This window comes from Phascolarctos cinereus, unplaced genomic scaffold (assembly GCF_003287225.1).
Source record: "Phascolarctos cinereus isolate Bilbo 61053 unplaced genomic scaffold, phaCin_HiC Scaffold_3;HRSCAF=262, whole genome shotgun sequence".
Taxonomy (NCBI): Eukaryota; Metazoa; Chordata; class Mammalia; order Diprotodontia; family Phascolarctidae; genus Phascolarctos; species Phascolarctos cinereus.
In genome coordinates this window covers 151,832,012-151,851,584 of record NW_027555736.1, presented here as the reverse complement: position 1 = coordinate 151,851,584, position 19,573 = coordinate 151,832,012, and the positions used below count along the sequence as shown (strand labels likewise).

The 19,573-nt window shown below is 41.3% G+C and overlaps 1 protein-coding gene across 1 annotated transcript; it reads left to right on the top strand.

Moving 5' to 3' along the window:
- The first annotated feature begins 1,494 nt into the window (after positions 1–1,494).
- LARP6 (La ribonucleoprotein 6, translational regulator) lies at positions 1,495–19,117 on the top strand. The gene is made up of 3 exons (XM_020982082.2): positions 1,495–1,957; positions 11,231–11,441; positions 14,496–19,117. Exons 1-3 carry the CDS (start codon positions 1,689–1,691, stop codon positions 15,561–15,563), a joined length of 1,548 nt encoding a protein of 515 aa, XP_020837741.1. The 5' UTR covers positions 1,495–1,688; the 3' UTR covers positions 15,564–19,117.
- The last annotated feature ends 456 nt before the right edge of the window (positions 19,118–19,573 follow it).

The following is a 19,573-nucleotide window of genomic DNA, read 5'->3' as shown; positions in this document are numbered from 1 at the left end:
GGGCATGTCCATCAAGTGGGGAATGGTTGAACAAGTTGCAGTATATGATTGTAATGGAATATTATTGTGCTATAAGAAATGATGAGCAGGACAATTTCAGAAAAACCTAAAAAGACTTACATGAATTGATGCAGAGTAAAGTGAGCAGAACCAAAAGAATGTTACACAGTAACAACAATATTGTACAATGAACAACCATGAATGACTTAGCTATTCTCAGCAATTCAACAATCCAAGACAATCCCAAAGGACTCATGATGAAAAACTGTTATCTGCCTCCAGAGAAAGAACTGATGGGATCTAGATATAGACAGAGGCATACTATATTTCACTTTCTTCCCTTCTTTCATTTATTTGCTTGAGTTTTCTTCCACAGAAATGACTAATACGGATATGTTTTACATGATTGTATATGTATAACCTGTATCACATTGCTTATTGTCTAAGGGAAGGAAGAGAGGAGGGATGGAAGGATAGAATTTGGAACTCAGTACTTTAAAATGTTAAAAATTGTTTTTACATGTAATTGAGGGAAAATAAAATACCATTTAAAAAAGAGAATGAAGGAAACTTAAACCTGGAAATGGATGACTACATGGCTCTGAGCTAAAATTGTGAAGTAGATGCAATTTTTTTTTTTTGCTGTGCTTCCGTCTCATTTCTTTCACTGTCCCTATTTTCCTTTAATATCCCAACCTGGACCTGCTCTCCCAAACACCTCCATCATCTGGATCCTTCCTGTACCTTGCCCTCTAGCACAAAATTGAATTTGTCTTGTGCCCCATTCCTTGAGGGTTCTGATCAGGCCAGCTAACTTTCAACAAAGGAGTTTGAGCTTAAAAAGTAGTATCACGACTCACAAAAATCCTCCTAAGAGTGTTATTTGTATTGCTACATGTAACATGATTGTATTTGAACTGGGTACTTCAGGCCTTAATCCAGAGGACCTTTGATGGGAATGCCCTTTGGCAGACTTTGGCAGGCCAGGGGATTTGACCCCCTTAGGCAATTCCTGTCATTCAATCATCTGGGAGGATAACCTTCTGCATCACTATCAAGATCATTGATGAAGGTAGGCGCAAGCCTGAGAGATTATGATGACCTAGATTTGGAGCCAGAGGCTCAAGATTCAAAACTAGCTCTACCGCTTGTTACCTATGGGATAGGTCATTTACTCTGAGCCTCAGTTTCCCATCTGTGAAGTGTGAGGTGGTCCTATATAATCTCCTAGGTTTTCTCTGAGTTATCACTGTAGTTCCCATAATCCTAAATGCTACCTTCTCTCCTGCCTAGGGCCCCTTCCTTCCGTGCAACATGAGACGGATGAGGGTGGAGGGAAGGTGGAGTATCGGGAATTGGGGGGTTAATTCCCTGACGGGCGTCAGCTGACCCCCGATCGCGACGCAAAAAGCACAAATGAAATTGACTCACCCTCCAGCCTCCCCCACCCCGCTTCCCTTAAAAGGAGAGGTTCAGCCTAGTATTGGGCGAACCAGATCTGCTGCTAGGGAGGCCGGCCCGCCTGCAGAGGGGGCAGCACCGACCCCTCAAGTCCCTCCCCTCCCAGATCCCCAGCCAGTCTCCCGCTGCCGCCGCCCCCGATCTGGCAGGCAGTCCTAGCGCAGGCAGGGGAGACCGCCACGCTCCCAGCCTCAGCCCCTCGGCTCCGCCTGCTCTCCGGCTCCGCCATGGCTCAGCCGATTGAGGTGGGCGGCTGGGACGGCGCAGGGCAACAAGAGGATGCATTGGGAGAGGAGGAGCAATACGAGGCTTGGTCCCGGACTAAGAATCCGGTGCAGATTCGAGTAGCCATCCAGGCGGCCGAAGAGGAGGGGGAGAAGAGGTTGGGGCCGCGATGGGGGGGCATCGGGGAAGGGGAAGACGACGGGGACTCGGCTCGCTATCTCAGCCCCGGATGGGGCAGTGCCAGCGAGGATGAGCCTAGCCGCGGGCACAGGTACGAGAGCAGGAAAGGCCTGGAGAGGGCTACGGGGTGCTTTGGAATGGAGAAGGGGAGGGGAGGGGGCGGTCTGGACAACCGCATGGGCGATAGCGCGCCAGACCAGACAGGCAGCAAGGGCTGTTCTGCACTAGGGCTCAGACTTTCCCCTCCCCAGGTTCCCTGGGGCTGGAAGAGCTAGCGCGGGGCACCCAGATCGCGCGCTTGTTGGGAGACACTCACACAGCCTGCACCACATCCCGGCCCCTTCCCCACAGGACGGTGGGAGGGGCCCATATAAGTCTGGTGGGCCCCATTCTCGATCTACACGATTCTGTTATCGTAGACTCTGAGGTTTTTCTTTCAGAGAGCAGCATCTCCATCTCTGTCTTCCCAGTGGCTGGCCATCGGAGGTGCAGAGTTTAGGGAGCCGTTGATGTCCTGTAAGCCAGGGCTGCCAAAAACTCCATATCAATCATTTGGGTTGGGTCAGTCATGCCTATGGAAAAGGACACTGATGTACTAGTCCCAGCTGTTACTCACTTTGTCTAGCTGTCTACACCTAAATCCACATTTTTTTTTGTAAGAGCTGAGCTCCCCCCAGTGCAAAGAGCGTGATAAAAGAGTATTGCTACCCACTCCTCTATTATATTCTATGTAATCCAAGCTGTCTCCTTTTGAGTGCTTTCTGTCTCTGTCTCTTCCTCTCTCCCTCTCTTTGTCTCTGTCTCTGTCACCCCCACCCCAGAGTGAGTGATGAGAGATTTGTAGATTCGTAAGTGGCATAAAGGTAGACTCACAGAAGGATTAATTCATGAACTCTTAGCTATCTATTTGCTAAGTTCTGTCACTTCTAGCATCCCCCAAGCTGTAGTATTCAACAGTTTTAACAGTCTATACCAGTCAAGCAGTCAGTTTAGCATATTATGCCTTATAATATAAATTGACTTATTCTGGTTGTAGAGGAACATTGCTTGGGGTTCTAGTCCCAGTTTGGCCGTTGATTAGCTGTATTATCTTGGCCAAATCACTTCCTTTCTCAAGGCCTCAGTTTCCTCATTTATAAAGTGAAGGAACTGAAGGCTTGATGATGTTGAAGGTGTCTTTCAGCTTTGACATTCTGTGATTTTTAGGTTTCTCAAACCTGCTGATCAGTGTCTTAATTCTAGGTAAAGCCCAAGAAGTATTTTTTTTTTTGCATAAGCCTGTTGTATCCCCACTAACTAGTACCTGCCGTCAGTGTCCTAACCATCTGAATTCCATGCTTCACAATACTGTTAGATTCATAATACTGGGTCTAGTATTCAAAGGGGTGGGACTCTTGTAGTATCAAGAGACTCTCTTTCCTATGTTTGCTCTAGGAGGCTTCAGTGTTTCAACTTCTGAGCCTTAATCATCAGTCAGGGGTCATGGTTTCAAGGACCTCACAGGCCATCAAGTCCAGCCCAAAAGGAAAAAAGAATCCCCTCCCTACCATAGCCACTAAGTGATCTTCAGTATTTTGCCTGAAGACTTCCCACAGCTTCTAAGGCAGTCCATTCTGCTTTTGGATAGCTCAAATCATGAAGAAGTATTTTTCCTATTATCAAGTTCAAATTGGCCTCTTTCCAACTTCCAACTATTGCGCTTGGTTCTACTCTTTGAGTCCCAGAGAATAAATTTAATCACCCCTTTTCCCACATGACAGCTATCATATTGTCCCAAAGTCTTTTCTTGTGCAGGCTAAATACCTCTGGTTCTTTCAGTTGATTCTCATAATATGAACATGAGGCCTTTAACCATTTAGTGTCCTCTGGGTGCTCTCCAGCTCTTCCTAAAACCTGGCACCCAGATTTGTATGCAGTATAATAAATGTTTAACCAAGGCAGGGTACAGTGGGAATGTCACCTTCCTAGTCATAGACATTATGCCCCTCAATGTTGTCTAAAATGACGTTAGCTTGTTTGGCTTCCATGTCACAGTATTCACAGAATTTCAGAATTGAGTGACCCAACTTAGCAGCCATCCAGGCTAGTTCAGACCTGAAAAAGAATCCTCTCTACAACATGCATGACACAGAGTTATCCAGGTTTTGCTTGAAACCCACTGAGTGGCATAGTAGGAAGAGTGCAGGATTTGTAAACAGAGGAACCAAGTTCAAATCCCTATGTTGCTACTTATTGCCAGTGTGAACTTGATAAATCACTTAACCACTCTGGACCTTAATTTCCATGTCTGTAAAATGAGGGGGTTGACTTGGATGACCTCAGAGGTCTAAATCTATAATCCCAATGAGGAGTAACCTATTACCCTCTGTGCAGCCTATTCCATTTTGGATAGCTTGAAGTTTTTGCTTACATTAGACATAAATTTTCCTCTTTGAAACACTCATCCATTACTTTTAGATCTGCATTCTGTAGGAAAGAGAAAATGTCTAAGCTCTCTTCTGCGTGATAACTCAAGTAATCATGCATCTGTGGCTTCACTGATCCAGGAGTGCCTTCCAGCAGCGCAGATTGTGGCCTCTCTGTACTTGCAATGTCATCTGTGCAACTCCAGTTCATATCCTCCCAAAAATTTGACATGGGAATCAACCTAATGTGCTGAAGACCTTCCTCGCTTTTGCCAACATCACAAGGGTAGCAGTGGAGGTCTTTGGCTGTCTACCCCTCATTCCTTACTCTTGCAACTTGACCAACCCATCTTGGAGTTTCTTATTGGTTATTGCTGCCACTCAACATATGCTTCTCCATTGCCCTCTGTGTGATCCCCAATTTTTTTTTTGTTATTTGCAAGCAGTTGTTTTCCTCTTGTCTCATTGCCACATAGCAACACCATTGAAATGTTTATATTGAAAAGATGAGCCTTGACTTTCATAGGAAGCTTGGGATCACTTAAAAAGAGCTTTGCAATTTCCCAAAAGCATTGCAGCTGGCCCTCTTCCTTTGATTCAATTATTTTCTTAACTTCTTATCCAATTCTACTTTCTGCCTCAGATATACATATTGTTAGCTGAACTTTATAGAATATCTATGTGAATCCATGTAGAAATCTGAAAAGTAGATTTCCTTCATCCACTTGGACAGACTCCTTTGAATGATGACAAATCTCTTCCAAAAGATTCTCCAGTATTCTAGGGCTTGATTCAAACATCACAGTGTTATCTGTGATGAAGGAGGTCCAGTGCAGAATTCAGATGGAAGAAGGATCCCTTTGGATGGTGATCCTGACATAGTTTTAAATCAATGATTGGTATTAAGCATAAGTGTACGTTCACCTCTGGTGAGCATACGTTTCCCTGTTCTGTGCTTCACTGGATGTTTATTAATAGGTCATTGACTGGGGTTATTTCTGTTATTGAATCTTCTAATGAATTTTGAATGATCTTGATGTATGTTTGGGAAACACCTTATTGTAAAAGAGTCTACCTGTAAGGTAGTATTTTGTTATAGGTTATTTTTTATAATCAACAAACAGGAAGCACAATGGGATCTTATATGTTCTACTTTCAGTTAATTATGAAATAGTGAAAATGTGACCAATTGTTGAATATCACTTGCAAAGGTATACTTTTTCTCTAATAGCACTGTTTTGTGTAGTGGTGTCTTTCACTGTCCTGGCTCCCTGTTCGTTGGTTACTCTCCAACTTATTCATGTTCTTCTTAAAATAAAGAATCCTGAGCTAAACCTAATGTAAGAGAATGATCAGACCAATGTAAAGATTTTTTTAATTTTTAAAAATTTTTATTCTGAACGTAAATAGCAAATGATGGTGATGATGATGATGGCTAACATTCAAGTAGAAATTCAGGATTTACAAAGCTCTTATTAAATATTAGCAGATACTTCCCTATACATAATAGAACAGAAAAAGAGGATTGTATGTGAAACTATAGATCTCTGTTGTGTACAACTTGCTAGGATGAGTATAGATGTCATTAGTACTATTACTTCCTTATTTCTGTATGCTTTGCCTCTCTTACTTCAGGCTAATGTCACATTAACATTGTTTCAAACTCTTGACTCACACTGAACTTGCAGTCTCCTAAAATCCCCAGATGAGTTGATATCTAGCCATGCATGCCTCCTGCCATCTCATGCTTATAAAGTTGACATTTGGAATCCAAATATAATTCTTTGAATTTATCCATCCACGAACTCCATGATCCAGGTACACTGGCTTACTTACTGTTCCACACAGAGACATTTCCCATCTCTGTGCCTTTATGCTGGCTGTCCCCCACACCTGGAATGCTCCACCTCCTCACCTCCACATCTTAGAATCCCTGGTTTCCTTCTAGACTAAGTTGAAGCGCTACCTTTTATATCAGGGGCTCTTAACTTTTTGTGTCATGGATCCCTTTGGCAATATGATAAAGCCTGTGGATCTCTTCTCCAAACAATATTTTTAAATGCATAAAATAAAGTACATAAGATTGCAAAGGAAACTAATGATTAGTGAAAATAAAGATGTAATTTTTCCCATTCCAGTTCACAGACCCCTTTAAATATATCCATGTATTTTTAGAAGGTCTGTGGACCCCAAATAAAGAACCCTTTTGAATCTACATGAGATCTTGCCTGATGCTTCTGAGTGGTAGTGACCTCTCTCCCCCCAAAATACCTGGTATTGATTGATCTTGTACGTATTTGATATAAACTTATTTAGAATCCATTTTGTCTCCCCCCACCAAAAAAAAGAATGTAAGCTCCTTGAGGACAGGGAATGTTTTTCTTTTACACTTAGCACAGTGCCTAGCACACAGCAAGCCCTTAATATATGCTTGTTGACAGATCCCTATTAAATTTATCTTATTTGAATTGGCCTCAATGTGCTAAACTGTTCAAATCTTTCTTAATCGTAACCCTTTTATCCAGTGTGTTAGCTATTCTCCTAGCTTCATTTAATCTGCAGATGTGATAAGCATGTCATCTATACCTTTATTTAAATCATTGATTAAAAATATTAAATAGCACAAGATCCTTGAAGTACCATTTATCAAGCTTGTTATAATACAAGAAAGCCTAAGGAATGAAAGTGAAGTTTCATGTACCTAGAAAGGATATAGGGTGAAAGAAGCAGGATAAAAGGCAGACCACTGGTCAAGAGAGGAGACTTCTTCATCTTTTGGAAAGTGATTCAGCAAACATTGATTAAACACCTACCGTGTAAAAAGGTACTATGCTATCAACTGGGTATACAAAGATAGATATGGAGACACAACTGTGATCTAAATCAAGAGGAGGAATTTACAATCCATTGGTAATAATTGCTTCCATTCAAGTTGGGTAATAGTTTTCAAACATCTTTTGCTTGGAAAAATTCTATTTCATTAAGAAATGAATCTTTCAATCTTTACCATCACTCATGCCCATCTCTTTTATTTTCTAGGTCATTGGGGTCTTTGTGGGCATTTTTCTATTAGTCTTCTAGACTCACAACCTAGGTGGCATCCCTAATTGCTTATTCTCTCTGAACTCTTCTGCCTTCCCCATCTCATCAGTGGTCAAGTCCTGTCGATTCTATCTTGGTAACATCTTTCCTTTATGCCTCCTTTTCTCCTTTGAAAGTACCCCAGCCTTGATTCAGACCCTTATCACCTCACATCTAGACAATTGCAACAGCTTGCTAACTGGTCTCTCTGCCACAAGGCTCTTCCCATTCCAATATGCCCTCTACTCAGCTGCCAAAAGGATCTGCCTAAAGTGCAAAGCTGTCAGTCACCCCCTCCCCTTATTTATTCAATCAACTCCAGCAACTCCCTGTTACCTCCAGGGTCAAGTGTAAAATGCCCTTTGGCTTTGAAAGCCCTTAATACCTGACCCCTTTCTACCTTTCCAGTCTCCTTGCACCATATTCCTCTCCACATACTCTGCAATCTAGTGACACCGGCTTCCTTGTTGCTCCAAGCACAAGACACTCCATCTTCCAGCTTCCCACATTTCCCCAGGCTTTCCCAAATATCTAGAAGACTCTGCTTCCTCATCTCCATCTCCTAGCTGACTTCGCTCAAGTCCCAGCTAATATCTCATCTTCTACAAGAAGTCTTTCACCACCCTCCTCAATGTTAGTGCCTCCCTTCTCAATAATCTCCAATTTATTCTGTTCATATTTCTTCTTTGCACATAGTTGTTTGCATGTTGTTACCATTAGACTGTGAGATCCTTATCAGCAGGGACTCTGTTTTGCCTTCCTTTGTATCTGCAGCATTTAGCACAAAGCCTGGCACAGAGTAGGTGCTTAATTAATGTTAGGTGGCTAAAAAATGCAGCTAGAGAAACACACCCACGATAGAAATAAGATAATACATTCCCCCCCCCCCATTCACTGCTTGTTCTAAGAGGCAGGGTAGTACAAGAACACCTTGCTAGAGCTTCAAAGAAGGGATTATTTCTCTATTGCAAATATTAAAATTTTTTTTTTCAAATCACAGACTCCTTTGACACTGTGGTAAAGCCTATGGACCCCTTCTCAGAATAATGTTCTTAAATGCATAAAAATAATATATATAGGATTACAAAGTAAATAAATTGTGTCAAAATAATCATGTAATTTTTTCATAGCTAAGTTTACACATTCCTCCTGAAATCCCCTTTAAGACTCCAGGTTAATAACTCCTATTCTAATACACAGTGTCTTGACTTGCCCAGAATACTCTGCTTGCAGAAACCCACTCTGACTTTAAGTAACTAAACATTCAGCAAGGCTTTGCAAGGGGGAGGGGGAAGGTAATATGCAGTGTCTGGTACTGATGAGATTTAGCTGTGGCTATAGAAAACAACTTCTCATTATGTCTGTGTAGATTTTATCAGCAACAGAAGTTAAATCCCCTTGGCACCAGAGCTTCTTCAGACAAGTCTTGGTTCCTGGTTCTTCCTACCTGTTCAACCTTTACCCTCAACTCTTCAGACTCCCACCTGGTGGGCTGTTCTTTCCAGTGCCCAGTGGCGCTCCCTAGGCAATTCTCTGATACAGCTCCTGCTACATGCTGGCATCTGGAATAAAGCTGACCCTAAGGGCCCCTGCAGAGAAGCTGACATAAACTCAGTGGAGATAAAATATTCAGAACGCACTAACCATCCTGTTCCATCCTTCTCTCAAAGCTGCCTGTCTTTCACACTACAAATAAATAACACATGGCTTTTTATCCGACATATATCATAGACTTCCTTTCTCCATTTATTATCTGAGAGTTTATAAACCAACCATTATTAATAATAAACTTGCATGAGAACAACCATCTTAACTTTCATTCGTGCAGTACCTTGCAGTTTACAAAACACATTCACATAGGTTATTTCATTTGATACATCTCATTCGAGCCTCATATAACACTGCTTTTTGGGTCATCTGCAATTTGTGATTCTTTACAAATTGTGATCTCCCATTATTTGCAGCCACATAGCTCCAATGTACAGTATTTACTTAAATGTTCAATGAAATGTATGCTTCATTATGGAGTCTTCTGGATTGCCTGATATATAATAAACTCACTGATCTGTTGTTTCTCTGATCCCCTATGGAAATCCTTATAAGAGCAAGAACTGCATTCTCTACTTTCTAGTCCCATAGTAAGTGTTCATTTAAGTAATAGGTTATGCATTTTGATAAACAATTACACAGTTTCACCTTTAACATCCTATAAAATCCTTGGGTGGATGCTTTCCAATTCTTGTGATTTATCTTTATCCCTGTGATTTATCCCTATCTAGTTTTTTGTCACCAGGTACAGACACCCTGTGCTTTTATGATTATTAGATCTGGTATCACGAACCGTAGATGTGAAAGGGGCCTTTGAGACCATTTAATCCAGCTTCTCACCCAAACTCGAATCCTTTTTCTATCATATCTCTGCCAAGTGTTCATGCAGCCCTTACTTGAATAGCTCCATGATTAGGAGACACCCAGTTCCTGCATCACCCCTCCAGCCTCTGTTGCAAAGGGGAACCTGGGAGTGGAATCTTTCCAACAACTTAACTTGCAAAGAACAAGGTGTGAAATTTATATGATCTGTTTGACATCAGCTTTTCATTTCTTGGTCACATTTTGCATTGAGATCATTGTGCTGATTCTTGAGCTGGCATCCTCCCTTTGATACACATAAAGAACATCATATTTTGATTTAGCTAGTGGTCTCCCAATTTTTTTATAAGACTATTTCCTTTGAAGTTTATACCTGACTTGTCACACCTTTGGAGCTTCCCTTTCTACTTTTCCCTTGAGTGATTCCTGTGCTTTTTGAAAGATATTTCTTCATCATGATGGTTTCTTTGGCATTACTAGTCAGTAAGACAGGATTGTGTTAGGCTCTTTGTTGTCTTCTGTCCACCTTTCCTCTCCCCCAACCCCCAGGTTCCAAAAGCCCAGAATTTTTTGGCTTCTTAAATGTTTTTCACTCATGAACACCTTTAGTGCTTCTTAAACTGTGGGTCTCGAGACCATATACAGTTTAAGATAGTACTCATTTTTCATGGGCTTCAAATAAGATACTTTAAAATAGTCTACAGGCTTCCTATGGATTAATGACTTTAAATTCTTCTTATACTTCCTTTCCTCTGTCAGTGTCCACATTTTGTCAAAAATTTCTTTTTCAAAATTGAATTGCAAAAGGTATGACTGATTTATATATATGTATATAATTTATATAAAATAATTTTTGTTGTTAAGTCATTTCAGTCACGTCTGACTCTTCATAACCCCATTTGGGGTTTCCTTGGCAAAGATACTTGAGTGGTTCACCATTTTCTTCTCCAGCTCGTTTTATAGATGAGGAAACTGAGGCAAACAGGATTAAGTAACTTGCCCAGGATCACACAGACAGTGGGTGTCTGAGGCTGGATTTGAATTCAGATCTTCCTGATTCCAAGCCCAGCCTTCCAACCACTGCACTATTTAGCTGTCCCATGTCTCATTCTATACCCTAAATCTATTACCTCTGTTAGGAGGTGAATAGTATGTTTTAAGATGGGGGTGTTTTTGAACACTAGGTTGAAGTGTAGGTAGGAACCAAATTTGAAGCAGTTCTTTTGTGAAGTCAGCACATTCCAGATGTGACAGAGGCCCTGGAGCGCTGGTTTTCCAGTTCTACTAATTTGAGTTAAATATGCAGCTCCCTGGGGTACTCACTATCTACAACTGAGTCATGAGTGTGTAGGGGCAGATAATATTGTATCACAAATTCATCCCTTTCTAAAAAAGAAAATTTAACACTTTAAAAACATCACCCTCACTGTGGGGCCACCTTTTCTCCAGTGACCAACTGTAGAATGGTTACTAGCTTCACAAATTAAGCATTTCTCATCTGGTTTTAGTGGTACGACTACAAGCGGAGGAGAGAATGATGGTTCTGACCAGGACCAGGACTGGAAGCCACCAAGCTATGAGTTAATCTTGAAGCTGGTTGATCAGATTGAGTTCTATTTCTCGGATGAAAACCTAGAAAAAGACGCCTTCCTCCTCAAACACGTTAGAAGGAACAAGCAGGGCTATGTGAGTGTCAAGCTACTCACATCTTTCAAGAAGGTAAGACCAAATTTGAGGAAGCTATTTCAAGGCACTCAAGGACAATTGGCTTATTTTTCTTGTGGTTCTGACTGACCAATAATGTTCTTTGAACATTTTAAAATTGTGAATTAGAAAGTCATCGACAAACATGAACATTTTCATATACAAAGAAAGCCAGAAAAGAGGGGATTGTGTGTGAAACTATGAATGTATTGCATAAAATATGTCAGTACATATACATAAACATATTTAATAGCTAATGTTTATATAGTGCTTTAAGATTTTCAAAGTGCTTTACAAATTTTATCTCATGTTATCCTCACAACAGCCCTGAGTGGTAGGTGCTGTTGTTATTTACATTTTGCAGGAAGCTGAGGCAGATAGAGGTTAAGTGACTGGCCCAGGGTCACATATCTTATAAGTATCTGAGATGGCATTTGAACCCAGCTCTACCTTCCTGACTTTAGGTCCAACATTACTTTGCTTGTCTACATCCCCTTATGAACTCCCTTCTCTCATTTATGTATCTTTAAAGGTTTCATTGGTTCTCTTATTTTTTTTTTGGCATCACTATCACTACCCCCTGGTTCACCCTACTCTCCTGATATTGGACCCCCAAAATAAAAACCCTCTCTTGAAACAAGTAAGTATAGTCAAACAAAACAAATTTCTACTATATCAGATCAATAATTTTCCATCTCCATTTACTAAGGCCAGAAGAGGATATGAGCTTAAATAATAGGAGAAGGGATTTAGGTTAGCTACTATGAAATATTCTCAGATTGGAACTACAGATAATTATAAAAGGGAATTGCCAGAGTGTCACTTTGATCACAGAATAACTCTAGGTGCATGGATATCGGGAGGAAGGCTGTGTGAAGGCACAGACTAGCTGGCCTCAAAACAGTTCCAGCAGCCCTAAGGTTCTGTGAAATACAAACTCTTCAATTAGTAGGTTGTATCAGTAATCTGAGGGTTAGGAAGTAGCAGAAGGTAGCCTGCGAGTTGTTATTTAATTGTTTTTCAGTTGAGTCCAACTATTTGAGACGGGTTTTCTTGGCAAAGATACTGCAGTGGCTTGCCATTTCCTTTTCCAGGTCATTTGACAGATGAGGAAACTGAGGCAGACAGGGTTAAGTGACTTCCCCAGGGTCACACAGCAAGGATCTGAGGCCAAATTTGATCTCAGAAAGATGGGTCTTCCTGACTCCAGGCCCAGCGCTCCATCCATTGCACCCCTTATTATTAGCTCATTATGAGAAGTTTCTTGAAATGTAAGGTTTAAGATTCAAAGCTTAGAGGCATTCTAGTCCAACCCACTTATTTTACAGATGAGCAACTGAAGCCTAGGAAGGTTGGTTGACCTCCCTACATTGGGGTCAAGGAACAGTGTGTCCAATGTGGCTGATCAGACCACTGCAAGCCCAGAAGGCTCTTTTACAGGTCAGACACCAATATTCCCTATGAACATTTGGAGTGGAAATGTCCCTAAATTTGCACATCCCACATTTCACCTGGAAAGGTTAAATGCCTTTCCTAGAGTCACACAGACAATAAGTAGCTGAGTCCGTATTTGAAGCCAGGGCCTCTGACTCCACCACCCTGCCTCTCTTTGGGTCTCTTAAGGTCTGACTGTGGTTGAAATGGCTTCTTCTGATTGCAGTCTTATCAAGGAGGGAGATGGAGAGCCCCCAACAGGTGCTTCTGTCATTGTAGGTAGTTTTATAGTCCTAGGAGTGGAGGTGGGAGAGGAGGAGGGGGAACCATCCCCATATATTTCAGTATAGTGAGAGAAAATGTGAAAGTAGATCAATTGTTCCTTGATGAGAACCGTGCTTGCTGGCCAGGAAGGAAACAAGCTTAAGTAAGCTTGATGAGTCATGCAACTAGAAGATCATTTCCACAAGTTATCTTGTGCACTTTGGCAGATTGTTTCACACCATTCAAATGCAAAGAGCCCTGAAGCAAAGCATTTCTCTCCAATGGTTTTCCCTCCAAAACCTAGGTCCTCTGTCCCATTCCATGTTTCTGAGGTCTAATTTGAGGCATTCTCCTGTTCTCATCTGAAATGTTGCAAGGAGACCCTAGAGCACTTTTGGACTAAATGTAAGTCCCAGAGGTACTCGTGAGCACAGAGAAGGAGAATCAGATTGTATTTGAGATAACTCTTTTCTGGGAATCCTTTTTTCTGTTTTGGATTTTAAAATCTCTGAGCTCTCTCACTTTAATGTTTCTTTACTTAGCATCCTTAATTGTAACTCGTGATGAAGTATGGTGCCTACCTCCTGACAAAGAAGTGGTGCACTCATTGTGCAAATTGAGACACATATTTTTTTGGACGTGACCAGTGTGACAATTTGTTTTGTTTGACTATGCATACTTGTTTAAAAGGCTTTTGTTTTCCTTTTTTACCAGTTTTAATGATACTACATATATTTAAGGGTGATGGTTCTAAGAAAGAGTGGGAGAGAATACCTAGGAAAGATTGACCAGTGGCTATTTAGAAAAATAACGGGAACAGTAACAACCATAGTTTCTTCCTTAAGATGAAGTATGTGTAAAGAGTGTGCTATTATCTCAATCCCAAGGGGGTTGGTGGAGTATGTTATTCTAAGGCCCAAAGGACTTCTTTTTAGGGGAAATTTGGTTGATTGATGATGTATACGGTTTATTCTTCTTGGTACCCTTCCCTAGGTGGGAAAAAGAAAAAAAATAGATTTTTATTAATTCAAAAAATTTAAATTAAAAAATAATATCTTTAGTTGTAGAAATATTTTTGTTGTTGTTCAGTCATTTTCAGTTATGTCTGACTCTTTGTGACATCTTTTGGGTTTTTCTTGGCAAATCCATTAGAGTGGTTTGCCATTTCCTTCCCCAGCTCATCTTATAGATTAGAAAACTGAGGCAAACAGGGTTAGTGACTTGCCCAGGGTCACACAGCTAGTAAGTGTCTGAGGCCAGATTTGAACTCAGGAAGATGAGTCTTCCTGATCTAGATAGATCTCATTGGTGTAGGATTGATGATTCTGAAGGAGTAGTTAAATAAGGCAATTTCAAATTTGCCTTTTCCAGGTGAAACACCTTACTCGGGACTGGAGAACCACAGCCTATGCTTTGAAGTATTCAGAGACACTGGAGTTGAATGAGGATCATCGGAAGGTGAGGAGGATTACACCTGTTCCTTTCTTTCCTGTTGAAAATCAACCCAGTAGGATGCTGCTGGTCTATGACCTCCACTTGTTCCCCAAGCCATGGGCTCTGGCTGTGCTTCAGGAGAATGGAAGACTGCAGGAAAAGGTCATGGAGCATCTTCTTAAGATCTTTGGAACATTTGGAGTCATCTCATCTGTACGAATTCTCAAGCCAGGGAAAGAGTTGCCTCCAGACATCCGGAAGTTTAGCAGCCGGTACAGTCAAGTAGGGACTCAAGTGTGTGCAATTGTGGAGTTTGAAGAGGTAGATGCTGCCATCAGGGCCCATGAGTCCATGAGCATGGGATCTCCAAGCAAAGGCAGCATTAAAGTTGTCCTCATTGGTATGAAAGCACCCAAGAAGAAGGCACCAAAAGATAAGAACCAGGAGGAGGAACCTGCCGTGAGCTTCCACCAAAATAAGACCCTAAATAAGAGAGTGGAGGAGCTTCAGTACCTGGGTGATGAGTCATCAGCTAATAGCTCCTCAGACCCAGAGAGTAATCCGACATCCCCCATGGCAGAACGCCGATACATGGCCTCCAGCAAGCTTAGTCCTTCCATCTATCAAAACCACCACCTGAGTCCAAATGCCTCCCCTCGCTCAAGTCCTTGGAACAGCCCTCTGGTGCAGCGCAAAGGAGTGTCCAAGAAATCTCCACTGGCTGAGGATGTCACACTGAACTCTAGTGCCAGCCCTGAGATTGTTCAGAAGTGTATGGATTATTCCTCAGACAGCAGCATCACTCCCTCCAGTAGCCCCTGGGTGCAGAGACGTCGACTAGCCCAGTGGGGAACACGTGAGAAAAGTCCGGCAGCCAGCCCGCTACTCACCCGGAAAGTCCAGAATGCAGATGGGTCACCTGTGGGAGTACTGAGGTTGCCAAGAGGCCCTGATGACACCAAAGGATTTCATGGAGGGTACGAAAGAAAAAGGGTCTTTGTCTAAACATAGTTCACCATCAGTACCAGCTTCATAGAAAAACCACCTTTATTTTCCTGAGTCCAACAAAACATGATCAAGGACTGTCTCAAGTACAAGTTTCAATGTTTATATTGGTGTAAATTTCTTAATTTATATATTTGTATTGGCAGGCAACTACCTTTTAAAGAATGTCTCCTGCTTCCAAACAACCATTTATCCTGGTATGGTCACTTTGATAATGCCACATATATGTAAACATAATGGTACTAAACAGGAATGGGAGAGACTCTCTAGGAAAGATTGAATAGATACTATTTTTCTGCTTTTTTTTTTTAAATAAACCTCCGTTGAGATGGGGTATGTGTAGAGATTGTGCTACCATTTAGAGTCCAAGGAGTCTAGTGTGGGTGTGGCTTAAAGACCAAAAGTTTTTAATGACAGCCTAGTTGACTGATGACTTACGTGGTTACTCTCCTATAGTCAAGTCAGTAAACATTTATTAAGTGCCCACTGTGTGCCAGGCACTGTGCTAAGTACTGATCTTTTAAGATCAAAACAAAAATGTATATTTTCTCTTATAAGTGAATTAAAAGAAAAAATATAGGAATGATTGGCTCTAGGGTCCCGGATTCATCTTGGCCCATTGATATGAAGAGCTGGCCCATCATTTGGAATCAGTGAATTGGCTATCTAGTCCCAATGGAAGAGGAGGGACTGAATAAGAGAATCATTGATTCAAAAGCATGGCCAATAGGTCACAGTGAAACAAGCTTAGCTTTCTCAGATTCCTTCCCCCATTTCATTAAATAGCAGGAGGGAGGAAAAGCAATGATTTTATTGTACAGACTTCCATTATGTGAGTGAAGCTTATGACTGTAATTATTTGACAGATTTTTTTCATTTTCTTAAGCAGGAGAGATTGTGTGGAGGTGGAGTTACTGTATATTCCTGTACTGTTTTGGCCTCCAGGGCACGCTGGTTGGGGTCCAGTGCTAGAGATACATTCAAAAGTAGATTTCAGATTCTTTTAATACACCTTCTGTTTTCAAGGGGACGAAAGGGGAAAGATTTGTCTTTCACAAACCATGTCCTGCAGTCTCATTGACTTCTCCAATCAACCAATGATTCCTCACGTTCCTGCACTGTGTACACACACACACACACACACACACACACACACACACACACACACACACACGAACACAATTGGACCTTACTGCAAGGTGGAGAAACTCCAAGGTAAAAGTTTCTAGAGTTAATATTTGCTGTGGTGTCAGGTTACCTGACACATCATAGCATCCAGTTACTCTGCATTAAGCAGTCTTCTCCAGGTATAGCTTGCTGGCCATTTACTTGTTAAAATCCTTGGGTTCTTTCCAGCTTATGACAAAGTCTTCCTTTTGCATTTTTCCCAAAGCCAGGCAAGCTGGGTCTTATGTCTTGGAAATATTGTGCCATCCTCTCCTTGTTTTTCCTTTTCTTCCTTTCTCCCGGAATGTTTACATGCTGTCCTTCTCCTTTGGTAATGGCATTTGTCCTTGCTTCCACACAATAAACTAAAAATGTCCAGGTCACCTTACCAGTCAGTCTGCTCTTTCCTAAACTCTGGCTAAACCCTCAGCTGTGGCACAGCGTTACTGTTTGTTAGCATAGCAAACGCTTCCCGAAAAGCTTGGCCGGGAAACCCAGCCCAGGGTGTTTTTACAGATTTTTTTTTGATTTTAATGAAAGCCAGATCCTACTTCACTCTGCAACATAAAACTCTGACTGCTAAGACAGGATTTACCAAAGGCTAATCTTCAGGGAAACAGCCCCAAACACCAAATCTGTTTCCTATACATAAGCTCAGCATACTTTAGGTGACATTTTGTCACCTAAAGGTGTAACTGGGTCAGAGGGGCCTTGATTTGGTCTGTATAATACAAGTGTCAAAAATGTGAGATCTACTTTTTTAAGCTGCAATATTAATTATTTGAGTATTTTGTATGTAAGCATTTTCCAAGGTATGAATTAGGCATCCCTTGTATTTTTGAGCTGCTAATTTAGAGGAGAATAATAAAATTTGACTGAAAAGTCATGTAGAGAAGGGCTGCATGATATAATGCTAATCTTACAGAATCATAGACCTAGAACTGAAAGCAAACACTCCCCTCATTTTATAGAGAATGAAACTGAGGCCCAGGCAGGTGAAATAATTTGCCCATAATCACACAAAGATTAAATGTTAAAGTCTTGATTCGAATGAAAGTCCTCTAACTAGGGGCAGCTAAGCATTGCAAGGGAGAGAGCAATGGCCTGAAGTCAGGAAGATCAGAGTTCTAATCTGTCCTCAGATACTTGCTAGCTGTGTGACCCTGGGCAAGTCACTTAACTACTATTTGCCTCAGTTCTTCATCTCTAAAATGAGCACATACTGGAGAAGGAAATAGCAAACCACTCTAGTGTCTTTGCCAAGAAACCCCATGGACAAGTTCTTGGGGTCACAAAGAATCAGATACAACTACACAAAACCAACAACAACCTCTTAACTATAAAGCACTTTCTACTTTATCACTCAAGAATCACTTAAAGTCAAAGGATGTGGTTTTTATATCTGGGTTCTGGCACTTACTGCTGGGTGAGCCAAGGCAAGTCTCAACCTCACCAAGTCCCAGGAAACTCTGTAAGACTTAGCTGCTAAGGTAAAAATGAGTTTCAAACTGCCTTAATGGAGTATATATGTTAGGGAAATGACAGGTGCTTGACATATTGACATTTGGGAGTATGCTGGAACCAGCTCATAAGTTCCTGAGAGCCAATTGTTAAATTTTCTGTGAGCATTGGCAGACTACAAATAAGGCTTCATTTATTGTTTGTCTCAACTTAAGAAAGTGGCAGTGAAAATATTAATAATGCAGATTAAATCTAAAAATGTATTCTGTGTACTTTTTCTGGAGAACTAGTTAAACATTTTTCTGTATGTACAGTTGCATCCACTTGTAGTGGCACAGTGGATAGAGTGCCGGGCCTGAAGTCAGGAAGACTCATCTTTGTGAGTTCAAATCCAGCCTCAGACACTTACCAGTATATGACCCTGGCCAAGTTTCTTCATCTGTCAAATAAGCTGAAGAAGGAAATAGCAAACCACTCCAATATCTTTGCCAAGAAAACACCAAATGGAGTCATGAAGAATCGGGCATAACTGAACAACAACAGTGGTTATGTAATGTAGTTGTCTCAAACTTTAATGAACTGATTTTCAAAATGAAAACTATGTAGATAGTGATCACACACAAAAAAAATCAGAAGAATAGTAACCACCACTTCTATTCCCATTAGGAAGAATTCATTCCTAATGTAATCAAAGTTCGCTTTTTTATTCTGGTGTGGCTAATGTGAATTTGGACAGCAATTTTCCCCATGCTTAATCAACCCTGGTTAAGTTCATCCCTGAGGCACTATTTTGTTAATGTTGTAAGACTAAACCTTGTATGCTAGAGCAGTGGCAATGACCTTGAGATCATTGCCCCTAAACTCCCAAACTACGTATTCTATCGAACTTTGTTCTGCAAAGAATATAAACCCTTCTATGTCATGTCTTACTGGTCCTCCTGATTTTTCATTGAGAGGTTTTGATGTAATATCCTAGAGTACTAGACTGTCTAAGAAAGGGAATTTAACAACCCCCCCAAAAAAAAGGGAATTCAGAGATCACCAGTCCCCTCATGTTACAGGTGAGGAAACTGAGGCCTAGAAAGACTAAATGACTTTCCCAAGACAGGACCAGGATACAAGCCTCTTACCCCTGAGTTTGGTACTTTTCCCACAATAGTAGGGTAGGAGAGAATGAAAACTAGTAGGCCCACAGGCATAATAAAGTGAATCAGTAGCTCATTAGGGAGACAATGTGGTATATAGTGGAAAATAGCGCTGGATTTGGAATCAGAATCCTTGGTTCAAATTCCAGCTCTACCGCTAATTTGTGTGGCCTTTAGTTTCCTCATCTGTAAAATGAGGGCATTGGATTAGATGGCCTCTGGGGCCCCTCCCAACTC

What these genes read in the sequence shown, in the direction of transcription:
- LARP6 (XM_020982082.2), top strand. Translation starts at nt 1,689, where the DNA reads ATGGCTCAGCCGATTGAGGTGGGCGGCTGGGACGGCGCAGGGCAACAA. An exon ending in GAGCCTAGCCGCGGGCACAG is followed by an intron (nt 1,958 to 11,230) that starts GTACGAGAGCAG and finishes ATCTGGTTTTAG; the next exon opens with TGGTACGACTACAAGCGGAG. An exon ending in TACTCACATCTTTCAAGAAG is followed by an intron (nt 11,442 to 14,495) that starts GTAAGACCAAAT and finishes TGCCTTTTCCAG; the next exon opens with GTGAAACACCTTACTCGGGA.